Source organism: Heptranchias perlo, chromosome 34 (genome assembly GCF_035084215.1).
Source record: "Heptranchias perlo isolate sHepPer1 chromosome 34, sHepPer1.hap1, whole genome shotgun sequence".
NCBI lineage: Eukaryota > Metazoa > Chordata > Chondrichthyes > Hexanchiformes > Hexanchidae > Heptranchias > Heptranchias perlo.
Window position 1 is genome coordinate 15130444 of NC_090358.1, and position 15087 is coordinate 15145530.

At 41.6% G+C, this 15087-nt stretch overlaps 1 protein-coding gene across 1 annotated transcript in view; it reads left to right on the forward strand.

The window, feature by feature from the left end:
* The window catches only part of cep152 (centrosomal protein 152), a 62910-nt gene that overhangs the window by 40212 nt on the left and 7611 nt on the right, over nt 1-15087 (forward strand). Inside the window, exons 20-24 of the mRNA XM_067971489.1 lie at nt 356-487; nt 2695-3342; nt 5307-5487; nt 7193-7372; nt 13444-13543. Of these exons, the coding sequence (XP_067827590.1) occupies nt 356-487; nt 2695-3342; nt 5307-5487; nt 7193-7372; nt 13444-13543 (1241 nt within the window). The remainder of the gene's footprint in view (nt 1-355; nt 488-2694; nt 3343-5306; nt 5488-7192; nt 7373-13443; nt 13544-15087) is intronic.

Sequence of the window (15087 nt, forward strand, 5' to 3'; positions counted from 1 at the left end):
TTCTCTGGATTAACACCAGCACAGTTCAAGAAAGCAGGAGGGAATGCACATCATTTGTGGAGATGCTTCAGACATTGAAATTGGTGCAGGGAGCACAAGGTATTCCTAACAGCTGGTAACCAGGATTCTGGTGGAAACGGCTTATATGATAGGTCAGTCATAGCTTAGTTGTGAAGAATAATGTGTTAAACTGTGACAGTTGTACTTTTTTCGAAATTTGCAACAATATTATTTTATGGATACTTTAATTTGGTTTGACGGAAAAATAAAGACCTTTTGGTTTGCTTTTAATCGTAATCTTTTGAGAAAAAGTGTTGAGTTTATTGTGATGAAGTAACAAGTCTTGGTCTTTCAGGTTGAAATCGCGTTAACAAAAGCGCGTGGTCGTTGGTTGGAAGAATTGACTGGTCTACCTGAATACAGAGCTAATTTACAGATTGCGGAGAAGAAATGGGAAAGAAAGCATGAACAAGATGTGGCAAAGCAGGTAAAATGTTGGAGTAAGGGGTAGCCATTTTGTATAAAACATTGGACTGTCAGTGTCTAGTTATAAATGCATTGTTTTCAATTCTAGAGCTACTAAAAAATAACACTGAAACTAAGGCAAAAGCAGAATACTGTGGATGCTGGAAATCTGAAATAAAAGCAGAAAATGCTGGAAACTAAAATGCAGTTTTTAATCCTTTGTGTGCTTATTTTGTGCAGAGGCAATAGTTTTATTTTATGCAACATCTGCAAAAAGTGATTTTTCTTATTCTGGGTGATATACATTTAAATTTAGAGATGCATCTAGAATAGTACCGACACATTAAATCACATTATTTAAAGGCTATACAAGCCCAAACCATTCTAATTGGATCTGGTAATATGTTAGTGATTAAAGGCTGTAATATTTGTGTGCCAAATTCACAACTGCCAGATAGTGGTTTATGGGTCAAAGGCAGCTACTTTGCTATGTAGTGCCTCTCATCTTCAGTAAGGGCATGCGTTCGGTGCTTTTTTGTCAGTAATGAATATATTCTTCTAATGCTAGTTCACTGTTTAGTAGACTATTCGTGAATTGTCATTAGTTCATAGAATCATAGAAGTTTACAACATGGAAACAGGCCCTTCGGCCCAACATGTCCATGTCGCCCAGTTTATACCACTAAGCTAGTCCCAATTGCCTGCACTTGGCCCATATCCCTCTATACCCATCTTACCCATGTAACTGTCCAAATGCTTTTTAAAAGACAAAATTGTACCCGCCTCTATTACTGCCTCTGGCAGCTCGTTCCAGACACTCACCACCCTTTGAGTGAAAAAATTGCCCCTCTGGACCCTTTTGTATCTCTCCCCTCTCACCTTAAATCTATGTCCCCTCGTTATAGACTCCCCTACCTTTGGGAAAAGATTTTGACTATCTACCTCATCTATGCCCCTCATTATTTTATAGACTTGTATAAGATCACCCCTCAACCTCCTACTCTCCAGGTTGGTACTGAGTGATGCCCTGACATAACAAGAGCAATAGTTCTGTGTCTATCAGTTTGGCACAGTTGGTACACACTCACCTCCGGCTCACAAGATTGTGCTTTAGATCTTTATACTGGGGTTTGAGCTCATATGCTGACACTCAAGTGCAGTACTGAGGGACTGTGCCAGAAGTGCAATCCTTTAGATGAGGTTTTAATTCAAAGCCCTATCGGCCGGTTCTGGTGGCTCAGTTGGATGTTAAAGATCCCATGTACTATTAAGTGCAGGGAATTCTCTTGTTGTCCTGGCCAACATTCCTCCCTCATCAATACAGCTACAAACAGATTAATTAGTCATTCATTTTATTGCTTTTTGTGGAATATTGTTAGCAGACAGAATGGCTGCCTTGTTTGCATAACACGTCAGACCATTTCAAAAGAAATTCATTGTGAAATACTTTTGAGATGTTTGGATGTGATGAGATAGTAGATAAATGCAAATATTATGTAACCTAGTTTCAAATGTATATCTTTGTCATATGTTGGTTTGCTTGCATAGTCAACTATTCTGTAATTTGGTGAGCAGATGATTCTATTTCTACCAAGATGGGCGCAAGATGAGAAAAGGTCAGGAGCAGAAAATATGGAATGTTGGAAATTCATTAAAACAACTCAAGATAGAATTGGAAAAAAACATATTTGACGATGATCTGTTTCTGCTGTTAATCACCCGAAGTATTTTTAAAGGCTGTAATGTGAAGTCCCATTCATTTGCATGGTTACCAAACCTTATGTCTGAATGTTTTCCCAAATCCAGAGCAAAAGCTACGGTAGTACTTGGGGAATTTCAAGAGACCTGTCAAACCTAGAATGGCACATTCGTCCCTTCAGTAATATGTATTTGCATTATACTAAATATGCAATGTACACAGCAAATTTGTTAATGGTGTTTATGAAGTCAGTAGAACCTTAATTAGTTCACTGATTGATTTGTAGGGCCTGTGAAATAATGCCTTGTAACTTTAAATGCATTTTCCAATGGAAAATGCTTTACAATAACAGTTTAGTCTTAGGATTATGTTTTTTTTTAATGTGAGGGAGGGTGGTGGATGAGAGAGTGCATCTTTGCTTTGAAACATGCCATTGCTGCATACGTTGCTTTAATGGGGTCAAATTGGTCCAAGAAATGACTTTTCTTTAAAATGCATTTGTTAATTTGATCTGTACTTGTTATTTACAGATAGCAACAGTACTCAAAGCAAATGAGGAAAAATGGAAGAAACATGCTTTGAAAGAAATTGAGAAAGCTGGATCCGGTGTTAAAACTGCAGATCTGCAGGAAAAAATACTTGTTCTTGAACGTGAAGTTGAACTTCAGAAAGAAGAAGCAGCAGCAGTTACTAAAGCTGAATTGGCCAAAGTTCGAGCTCAGTGGAATAAAGAAAAACAAGAAGAGATCAATAGAATTCATGAACTAAATGAAAACGATTATCGAGCCTTCTTAGATGAACATAGAAATAAACTCAATGAAGTTCTTAAAGCAGCTAAAGAGGACTTTACCCGGCAGAAAAAAGAACTGCTTGCACAAAAGGAAGCAGAATTAAACCAGCGTCTCCTGGAGAAGCAAAAAGTATGGTCAGCTCACCAAGAAGAACAGGTTAATCTTGAAAGACAGCAGTATGAATCTGAGCTTGTTGCTGAACTTGAACATTTTCTGACTGAGATCTCAAAACGCTTTGTTGAAAAGTCTGAGATTGCATGTTCCAGAATAGAGAAATATTCTAACCTCGCCAAGCCCACTCATGCACCGATCGATAAAGTGAAGGACCGGCTCCAGATAGTTTGTACGAAAATGGTTGAAGAGATCCTAGAGACCATCCAGAAAGAGGTAATGGAAAGTAACTGGTAACAATTCAAAAAATGATGTCGCACCTTACATAAGCGTTCTTAAAATGATCCCCGTGCTTGCATCAGCTGTATCTCTCCAATCTTTTTCCTGCCAAAGGGTCTTGCTGCATTTGTGTGCCTTGGTGCAGTGGCTTTTAAATCTGAGAATTTGGATGTTGTGGGTCTTGATTTCAATTCCAGTGTCCATTCTTATTTAGAAAACCTTATTGGCTTGTCCTGTGTAGATAGCACTGCAGTCAGCAAATGTATCTACATATTTGGGGCAGAATCTGTCTTTAGTTTGCCAGATGCATCGTGTAAGTTGGTCTCTTTATTGTATGTACTTCTTAAAAATCCCATTTTCCTCTTTCTCTTAGCTTTAGTGCTAAATGTTTGGATGCTCCAGGAAGAGGCCCCACATATAGCCTTATTCTGGATTATTCATATGGGAAATATGCTGTCACTCCTTATCTAATTTAGAATGAAACAAATTAGAAACTTGGGATAAAGTGGCTAGGCCTTTATTTCATAGGTACCACGTTTGAGGCAAGGCACAATAACATACAGTTTTGTCACTAACTTCTGCTCCCAGCACTCCTGGCTGTCCATTTCTCTAGCTGGAAACCAGCATCAAAGACTAGTTATTTAACTCGGAGCTTTAAGTGTGAAACCAGCAAGCAATATTGCTTGGCAAGTTATCTTGCCAATGGGCCCAGCAGTCTGATTGTGCCAAGACAAGTTAACTCATCAGTGCCCCAAAGTTTCATGGGTTATATTTTTCACATCCATACCAAGCAATTGGCTAAATTTGTGACGGCAAAATTTCCTGAGCACTTAGTAATATTGTTGTACTTTTACTTTAAAAACACACACACCTACACTTCGCAATAATAGTAAGAATGCAGTGATACTACAAGGTATTAGTTTGAGAGCAGTAGCTGCTTAAAATGACATGGGGTTAGGTTATATTACTGGTTTTGCTTCACACCCTGACCAAGAAAATTAGAACTCTGTCCATGCATGACTGCTCCTTGCCATCTGCATGCCTGTTGAGCATTAATGTTAACAAAGACGCAGTAGCAGAGTCAGTTCTTCATTCACGTTAAAAAGAAGAACCCTTAAGTTTGAAGGTTTTTGAACTTCCAAGTGGCTCAGTTGCTTAAAGGCAAAATGTTTAACTGGGTCGTGCAGATTAGAAAATCCCATTTTCAATCCTCTGTCAGGCCAGCGTTAGCTCAACTCGGCCAGAGTGTCATGAGGAGCACGACAGTAGACCTTAGCAGCCTGGAACTGGTGGAGGGGGACAAAATCGGCCAGGATTCCTGATCCTGATCGTCACCCGGTGACTGTTCTTGGAAAAGTGCATGTGTGCACATGAGCTGAGGACAGAATTGGGCCCAGCTGTGATACCTAACACACAACTAAAGAAGAACAGGTGAAGAATAGCCACTTGGGTCAGGTACTAGAGGGCAGCTGTGGAAGTGTCGCCCAACATGAATCTGCCTCAGAGAGAAAATTGAAAAAACTGGCAACAAAAGTAAATTTTTTAAAAATCCAAATGGCTCACTTTTTAAACTTTGCTTCTCAGTTTGCTGTAGCAATGAAAGATCATCTGTTGCTCATAGTCATCCCTAAACTTAACTGACAGCTTCACACCTGAATTGCACAGTGGATTTTGTGCAGGTGTGAAACTGAAGCTGATTCACATCAATGTAAGGTACATAGTGTAATGGAAAACACATATTCGTACTTACGGAATTAGTCATATGAAGTAGCATTTGTGCTCTTGTATACTAAGTGAATTTTGGATGACGTTTTATTTTAATGTCCAGCTCAAATTTCTCCATCAGCACTTTGATAGTAAGGAAAGGATTATGTGTGTTGCTCATTCTATTTTGAAGTTTGGTAAATTATTTTGAGTGACTTGCCTTGTACATTGAGTGCCTAGTTTCTTTTTCTTTGCAGGACAATAAATTGGATCTGCAGAATGCATTAAGAGAATCAGAAAGGCAACATGAAGAATATAAAACTGAAAAGGACGCACAGATTAGGAAACTTGAATTGTCTGAACTTCAGCTCAAACAAGAACTGGAACATTTACAGCATAAACTGAGCAATTTTACACAGCAAAGAGAAACCGAATACGGTATTTTAGATTTTGTTTCTAAAATAAATTCATAGACCAAAAATGATCAATTTTTAACGTAACTGTTCATAGTGGCAAAGTAGAACCTGCCTCGACCCTTTCACCAGACAATTCTGTCTATGTAGATGTTGCCAGCAGTACTAAGTTCAGGTTGTTAGCTTTTGTCTGACAATTTCTTCATTGTTTTGATGTTCTGCTCAACTTCTTGAATTTTATTTAAGAAAATTGCACATGGCTATGAATTTTCTTAGCTTGATATCAGCTGATGTACTGGTCATTCCAACCATTAATTATAGGTGAATAGCCAGTGAAGGAGTTAGAAATGGAACTTCTTCTGTTCTACCAAGGTTATATAAACTATTAGAAACTAGCAGTTGTTTTGCCATTTTTTGTTAAATGCTCCATTTTTAAACCATCAAAAATCCATCTTGAATGTTGTCAATTTATTTTGAATAAATATATTTGCACCTCATTACATGCAAATTATCTTGTTTTTATTGAAACCGTTTCAACTTAAATTGTTCAACATTGAATTTTTCTCATTGTTTCCTTGAATAAACTATTTTAAAAAGCTGACCCTTTAATAAATATTTTAAGTTATACTAAATCCACTTTGCAGCTGCATTAGCTGAACAGAAAAAAGTCATTAGCTTTTACCATTTTATTTAACAAAATGTATATCTGGTTTTACCAGATTCTTTTTATCTATACATATTATTAATTACATATTTTATTGAATTTACAAGTCAAATTTAATTACCTTTCTTTGGTCCATATGTTCAGAAAATATGAGTAAGAAAATGAGGGGTGGTAGGAATAGCCTCGGGCATCATCCACCCAAACTGTAAAATGGCTGCTGTTTGTTTATTTAGAGTGCAGGTACACAATTGGTATCTGCTTTCTTTCTGTTTACCCTGGTGTTCCCTTGCTCATTCTTTAACCCTCTGGGCTGCTTCCTATTTGTTCTTAAATAGGGTTTACACCATTTGCCATATCTAAAACAAGTGCAAGAAAATAATCCAGGCAATGGAAAAATGATGGTCTTGAGGATTCGTCAGAACCAAACTGATGCCAGACTTTTCAGCCAGCCTCCATTTTTAGTAACCCATTAAATATTTTAAAGTTACATCTATTTCTCCGGCTAATTGGCTTCATTGCTTTATTAAGAACTGGGGAAAAAACACGCAATTCTGAGATAATCCCTTCTTTTCCCCCAACCACCCAAAAAAAGTGTCTGGAATTAACAGTCAAATGCAATATTGTTTATTCTCCAAGCTGCAGCCACTAGATATTTGCATCTTTTCCACTATTCTCCAAGCAAGGGACGGTTTAATTTGCATCGCATGAGGCAAAGATTATCCATGCTTCCCACTGTAAATTAAAAGGTCTTATGATCCCCATAATCTTTGAGTGTCTGACGAGCAAAGGGAAAGTTCTACCATTTCAAGTATAAATCTATTCCTCCCTCACCTTGAGAATAAATATTTAGGGCCTACTTAAAGAAGCTAAATTACACTACTGAGCTATCAATTTTAATATTGCTGCCATGCTTTGTTCCTTGTTATGACTTTGCTTATATACCTGTACAGGAAAGTGATCCAAAGTCTTGCAAAGAAAATATAGAAAAGTGATGTAATTGCATTTCTATAACATTTATAATATTGAAAACTCTAATTAATATCACTTTTTTAAATATGTTTTACAGGCCTGGTTTCTGGAAAGGAAAACTTAACTCCCGAATACTGGCAATGTGGGGAACAATGCAGCCAGCAAGTACAGAAATTTCAACAGGAGGGTCAGCAGCTCAAGAAAAAGCTAGATAGAATGTGTAGGCAGCTTCAGCTCACTGTTCAGGAACACAAAACCAAAGTACAGTATCTTAAAGGTCAGTAATAGGACAATAATTCAAATGGGACTACAGTTGCTGATACTGAAGTAACCTAACCTCTTGTTGCATTGGTCCTTCATAAATGATGTCAATCATGTTGGCTTCTTTGATTTTTTTTACATTTAGGTTTAATCCAGATACAATGTTCTCACTGCCCTGTTTGCAGTTGAAGATATAAATTGTGTGTTGACAAATCTCATCATACCATCAACCATTTTGTAAATTCCACCCCTCTCTTCCCCCCCACCCCTCTCAGTTGATTCAACCTTTACATTTAAGTAAGAATTACCATCATCTGATGGGGAGGTGAAAGAAACATGTACAACCATTTGAGCTATCAGCTTCTCTTTACCCTGTTTTTTCTGCACTCGTTGAGAACCACATCCTTAGTTATTTTTCTCTTGTGGCAAGACTGTTGATTGTCTACACCAGGAGTTACCGTTTCATGATTTATTGGTATTTTTCACTACAAGTCTGTGCAATTTAGTTTCCTGTATGTCAGGGGTAGTCTGAGTAAGCTACTGAAAGTTCAATTTTTGCACCTAGTCATTTCCCTATACCTGATTATTTATTATTGCTGCACCTGAATGTTAGCACATGTAGGTCTACATTGCTTGGTTCTGATTCAGTTAACACATCTTCAGTCTCCAATCAATGTGAGTTGCAAGTTTCAAAATTATGTCATGACTTCTTTGCAGTGACCAACATATACCACTCTTGTTTACACTATGTCTAGTTTTGCCTCATAATCTGGATCCTTCACAAGACTCTGATGGAAAAAACAATAGTCATGTTTATAATTCTTCCCCTCCCCATTTGCTGAATTCCTGATGCCCAGGGTGGATCAGCCCATCAAAATTCCATATCAGCGGGACCAACTGATCCAACTGACAGCATAGCTCTTGAGCAGGCCTGTCCAGAGAACCATTATTTTCATCAATTCAGAGTGGATACACTGCTAGCATATTGGAAAAGTTCAAGAAGGGAGTGAGACAGAAAGCAGGTAACTATAGACCAGTTAGCCTAACATCTGTCATTGGGAAAATGCTAGAATCCATTATTAAGGAAGTAGTAGCAGGACATTTGGAGACTCCTAATACAATCAAGGAGAGTCAACATGGTTTTATGAAGGGGAAATCGTATCAGACAAATTTATTAGAGTTCTTTGAGGAAGTAATGGGCAGGGTGGATAAAGGGGAACCAATGGATGCAGTATATTTGGATTTCCAAAGGGCATTCGATAAGATGCCACATAAAAGATTACTGCACAAGATAAAAGCTCATGGTGTTGGGGGTAATATACTGGCACGGATAGAGGATTGGCTAACTAACAGAAAACAAAGATTCGGGATAAAAGGGTCATTTTCAAAATGGCAATCTGTAACTAGTGGGGTGCCGCAGGGCTCAGTGCTGGGGCCTCAACTATTTACAATATATATCAATGACTTGGATGAAGGAACAGAGTGTCTTGTGGCCAGATTTGCTGATGATACAAAGATAGGTGGAAAAGCAAGTTGCGATGAGGACACAAAGTGTCTGCAAAGGGATATTGACAAGTTAAGCGAATGGACAAAAATTTGGCAGATGGAATATAATGTGAGAAAATGTAAAGTCATCCACTTTATGAGGAAAAATGAAAAAGCAAAATATTATTTGAAGGGAGAAATATTACAAAATGCTGCGGTACAGAGGGATCTGGGTGTCCTCGTACATGAAACACAAAAAGTCAACATACAGGTGCAGCAGGTAATCCAGAAGGCAAACGGAATATTGGCCTTTATTTCTAGGGGGATGGAGTATAAAAGCAGGGAATTCATGCTACAACTGTACAGGGTGCTGGTGAGACCACACCTGGAGTAGTGCGTACAGTTCTGGTGCCCTTATTTAAGGAAGGACATACTTGCATTGGAGGCAGTTCAGAGAAGGTTCACAAGGTTGATTTCGGGTAAGGAAGGGTTGTCTTATGAGGAAAGATTGAACAGGTTGGGTCTATACTCATTGGAGTTTAGAAGAATGAGAGGAGATCTTATTGAAACATACAAGATTCTGAGGGGACTCGATAGGGTAGGTGCTGAGAGGATGTTACCCCTCATGGGGGAATCTAAAACTAGGGGGCATAGTCTCAGTATAAGGGGTCGCCCGTTTAAGACGGAAATGAGGAGGAATTTCTTCTCCCAGAGGGTCGTGAATCTTTGGAATTCTTTACCCCAAAAAGCTGTGGAGGCTGAGTCATTGAATACATTCAAGGCTAATTTAGACAAATTTTTGATCAGCACGGGAGTCAAAGGATATGGGGAAAAGGCGGGAAAGTGGAGTTGAGGTAAAAATCAGATCAGCCATGATCTCATTGAATGGCGGAGCAGGCTCGAGGGGCCGAATGGCCTACTCCTGCTCCTATTTCTTATGGTCATGCAAAACCATGACTGCAACCCGTTGGAATATATATCCCAGCCGTTTTATTGTACCTGCAAATACTACTTGGAGCTACAAGTTGATGCTATCTCTGCCTGTCCTGTCTTTGGCAGAGACAGTAGTTGAAAAATACCCATGGTATCCATGGGAAACTACTTTGAAAATAAGTTCCCACTGGGAGTTTGAATCTTGTGAGCAACTTGATCTGTTGAGCCTATGGATTTGTGTGATCTTGTATTTGTTCCTCTATTTGCTCTTATTTTAGTCCAAATGTTTACTTGAACTGAAAGCTTTCATGATTAACCCACTGTACGCTGTCTGGCATGGAGTCAGGGCAGTTCTTAGCCAAAAAGAAATCTGAGTTTTATTTGTCTCAGTAAATCGTCAACAACAACAACTTGCATTTATATTGTGCCTTTAATGTAGTAAAATGTCCCAAGTTGCTGAAATTGTGTCACTCACCTCTTTTACTGAAAGGATATGCCATTTAATTAATATGCACAAATGATGCTATTGTCTGTACCAGTCTAGGCAATTGATATTTCAAACAGAAGTAAATTTGTAGATAAGCCTAGTGTTAAATAGTAGTTAAGAAATTGTAAAGTGAGTTATATTTACTTGTGCAGTAGACACTTCCTGCCCCAAAATGCTGATGACCCTTTGAAGCAATCTGTCAGACAGTTGGTCCAGTTTATATGCTTTTACCAAGCATTATTGTTTTATGCTGATAGCTCCAAGCCAGCCCAAACTTGTAGGCCCCACTGCCAGTTTTTGTATTACTTCACTGTGGTCCTGCTTGTAAGTGGAGGTTGAACGAATGAGGAAGAATGTTAGATTACCTACCCTAGGTAATGAGGATTTTCTTTTTTTGAAAGAATTTGGACCTCCATAGATACATAGCATCCACTCAGGCTGTCCCTCAGTTTTCTTTCTGGCTTGTTGCTATGGGGACAGCTTTAGTTTGTAGGTGTTACATTGCTGCTATAGTATTCAAGGCCTCTTTGCTGCCTCCTCTAGTCAAAGAACTAAAGGCATAGTTGAGAACAAGCCCTACTATTAAGGAAGTAGAAGGGTGGGGGGAAGAGGTCACCTGGCTAAAATAGCCATATAATAATGCAATTTTCTGAAAGAGGTATTTATGCCTGTGGAATGGCAGAAATTCACAGAATGAGGAGTGCTATGGTTATGGTGGGGAATAACATTTTCACGACACCTGGTGCTTGCAGGAAGCCAGAAAGCTTAACAAATGCTTGCCATGTAGAAATTTGTCAACTAATTTCCATGATTTATCACCTAGGTTTCAGATTTTTTTTACATAAACAAATTCCGCACTCTTGGGGCTCGATGTTACCAGGCCTGCGGGTTTCCGGCGGGTTGGGTTTCGGGAGCGTGGCCAACAAGCTTGGTGAAATTAGTGGGTTGCCCGCGCGATCGTAGCAGGCAACACACTAATAGGAATCAATTACCTGCTCCTCCGGGGTCCACGCTGCTGGTCTGCTCGTCGGGCGGGCTGCGCATGCGCAGTACGATCTGTCAGCTGGAGGCGCTCTATTTAAAGGGGCAGTCCTCCACTGACAGATGCTGCAACCAATGGAACAAATTTCAGCATTGAGCAGCCCAGTGGGAAGGCTGCTCCCAGTTTAATGATGCCTCACCCCAGGTATCATCAGATGGGGTGAGGAGGAGGGCGAAGACAGAGATCTTCCACCCGGCGGGCGGGAGGAAGCGGCCAGCCTCTGCCACCAAGAAGGCCTGGCTCGAGGTGGCAGAGGGGGTCACCTGCGCAACCAACATACTGCCCACCTGCATACATTGCAGGAGGCACTGCAATGACCTCAGTAGGTCAGCCACAGTGAGAACACGAAGTCTTTCCCCTACACTCCATCTGCCACAACACTGCCCCAACCCCACATCTCCTTTGGCACCGCCAACACTACTCTGTCACATCACCCCTCATACCCACTCAAACCCCATCCTCATCTTACCTCCACCTACTCACCTCGCCAGTACTCATCCTGCCACTAACACGCGACCCAATCCTCATACAATCTCATGGCTCTATCCCATACTCACCCTCTCATGCATCTCCCTCACAGCCAGCCTCACTCAACCTGCCACCACCTGTGCTGCAGCCACAGGGCATGCATCACATATGTGCAGTAGGCAGCGTAAGGCAAATGTTTCGTGAGCATGAAGGGGGTGCACAAGGGTGTCGGAGGGTTTGCCATGGGTGTTACCTATATTGAATTTCAGAGCTACAAACAGCACACATTATATTGGCACCACCACTGCCATGTCTCCGCGCATCCTGTCCGTTGTGTCCAATAATGCCCGCTCCTGGGTATCACTATGAGGACCCACCACTGATTCCACCCATCGTGTTACTGCAGAGTAGGTGCAGGTGTATTTGCAGGGCTCTTCCGCGCAGACCACTGAGAGACATCGGCGGTGTAGCCGGCTGCGCCCTGGAAGGATGCGGAGAAGTTGTGGAGGGCAGTGGTGACTTTGGCAGCGACAGGTAAGCACTTGGTGCTGGGGCCAGCCAGGAGCAGCTCGGCATGAAAGAGGCTGCAGATCTCCACGACTACATGTCGACCGAATCTGCGCCTCCGTGTGCACTGCTGCTCGGAGAGGTCCGGGGAGCTTCGCCTCGGTCTGTGGACCATGTGGCGAGGGTAGTGCCCTCTGCGATGCGTCTCTCTCTGCGGTAGCCCTCCCTCCTGCTGTGCAGGTGGGCGTGCAACAACACCGTGTTGGGGGGCTCCACGTCTCTGCGGCGGACCGCGTGGACTGCGAGGCTGCTGGGGCTGGTCATGCTGTTCGTCCTCCGAGGGTGTCCACGCACCACCCATCTGGCAGGTGTCGGTCTGAGGGGTTGTGCAGGGTAGGTGGGTGGTTCCTTGGACTGCGGCTGCGGTTTCATGTCGGTCTGTCCTCTGGCTTGGCGGGGGGTGGTGGGGGGCAGGGGTTGCCCTATGTGACGCGGTGGCCTCCTGCGTGGGTGAGGGCTCTTCCCCCGTGGGGTGCACCTTGGCACCTGCCACAGGCTGCTGGCTGCAACACGCCTGGTTGGAGAGAGACTGTTTCCCCCAGTGTGTGAAACAGTCTGCGATGCAGGTAAAATCCCACACTTCCTCTTTTGACAGCTGATTCAGCTCATTAACTGACCTCAACAAGCAAGGTAAGTACTCTCAAGTGGAACCCCGCTGGCTTTAATTGCCTGCGGGATTCCCACCAGCGGGGGCCACGCACGCAGCCCCGCACGTCATCGGGGAACCCGGAAGTGGTCGGGATCGCGGCGCAATCCGGTCACGTGACCTCATATCGGGATTTTCGGGGCCCCCCCCCCCGCTGGAAACCCGCAGGTAACCCGACCCTAAAATCGAGCCCTTGGTGTCAAAATATTGGTTAATCCACCCTGTGCACTGCATTGTGTAATTCAAAAATGCCTGAAACATGAATTCTGGTCTGTAAAGTACTCAGCAGCAAATCTGTCACTACATAGTAGCTTTATGCAACTATCGTGTGTAGTATGATTTTCTGAGGTAAATTTTACATTTTATATATCCTTATTAAGAAATCGAACAAGAAATCTTTCCACCTTGTCTGTTGATCAGAAACGAGTTTTGAAATTCTTCTATTACAATATTTCACAGAAGAACATGAAAGAACAGTAAAGATTATGCAAAATGAAAAGGATGATCTTGTAAGAAGACTGAAAGAAGCTGAAGCAACCACCAGTAAAACAAATGCTTGGTATGTTCATATTCTTACACAGTATGGTATCTCTGAAAACATTGCAGTGTTAATGCTGCCACAGGTTTGTTTTGTTTCTTTTGTTATAATAATTAAGTGCAATTAAAGCTCATTTATGCGTCCACATACAATTAAATGAAGTTTGAGATCCAGCAGATGAATTTCCAGGAGACTGTTTCTTTAATGGTTTTCATCATAAGAGCCACACGGTACATAAGGCAGGTTCTGAATCCACCCTTGGGTGTTTTTCTCTCATTGCAGAATCTTGCTGTTTTCCTCTCAGAAAAAATATAAATCCTTATTTATGTATTCTGTGGATTTTGCTTTTTCCGTTTCTTAATGTATTCTTGCGTTTTTGCCTCCTCGTTCAAGGTGATTTAGCATTGATTTGCTGCAGAACAGAATATTTTATTTATCCTGCAGGTATTTCCAATATCAGACACAACATATCTTAGGAAGACAGCATAGATACTAGGTATAATTCTGCAGCCCTAATTTTCCCCCATGTGCTTTCTTTGAGCATAACTCCCTTCTTGGACTGTGGGGCTGCAGAATTATACCTAGTATCTATGCTGTCTTCCTAAGATATGTTGCGTGTGATATTTTTGTGTTTGAGTGTACATCTGTATGTCAGTGAGTGAGTAGGGAGCAAGGCATGATGAGAGCAGATGGTACTGGCCCTGAGCTTGGCGCAAGCCTCCAGCATCACCCTCTACTATTCCTTCGACACAGTGATGTCTATTGAGTGGCCTTCTGAAAGGGAGTCGAGGGCTTGTAGTTCCTGGATGTTCCACCAGTTTGGTTCTGTTCCTTTTTTATTATGTGCCATCTTGTCTGGTAAACAGAAAAGCAGTCTTGACATTTTGCAAGTTTACAGCATACATACAGTGATGGACATCTTCCCAACCTGCAGCCCATCCGATGTGTCAGTAAATAAGCTTGCATCATGCACATAGGTTGAATTAGAAAGATTTGCTGTGTGAAGCCTCTTTTTATGAGCTCACTGTGCCGGGAGTTTTAGTTCTATGTTTGCTGATTGTACTTGTGCCGCTCTGCAATATGGCAAGATTTCACTGGGCAGTTTATCTCCTGGCAGGACCGCATAGGATAAAGTTGTATGAATATATTGGATAGGGAAGCGAAACATGAATGATAGGATATCAAGTAAAAGCTTATAGCATGCATTCTTGAAGCTGCTAATTAGCATAGAAAGCTGCTTTGTAGCCTTACCTTGGTAGCTTTTTCAGGTTTGAAATCTCGCAGATTTAGATACAGGCCCTTTTTGTTGTGCAGATAGCATTGAGTCTGTCACCTTTCTTGCACTTCCTGGATCTCTGCAGTGTAGCATCATTGGATTAGGCAGTACGCCGTTTTATGGTGCAAACCCCTTCCCTTATCTCCCAGATGAGAATGCGGCGGTTTCAATGGCTGCTCAAGCCATTTTAATGAATGTCTGCCAAAGTAGTGTAACCACCACTCCCCCACCCCCCCCACCTCAACTAGCCAGCCCAATATGCGGGTGGGAGCTCCCATGCATGGAATCC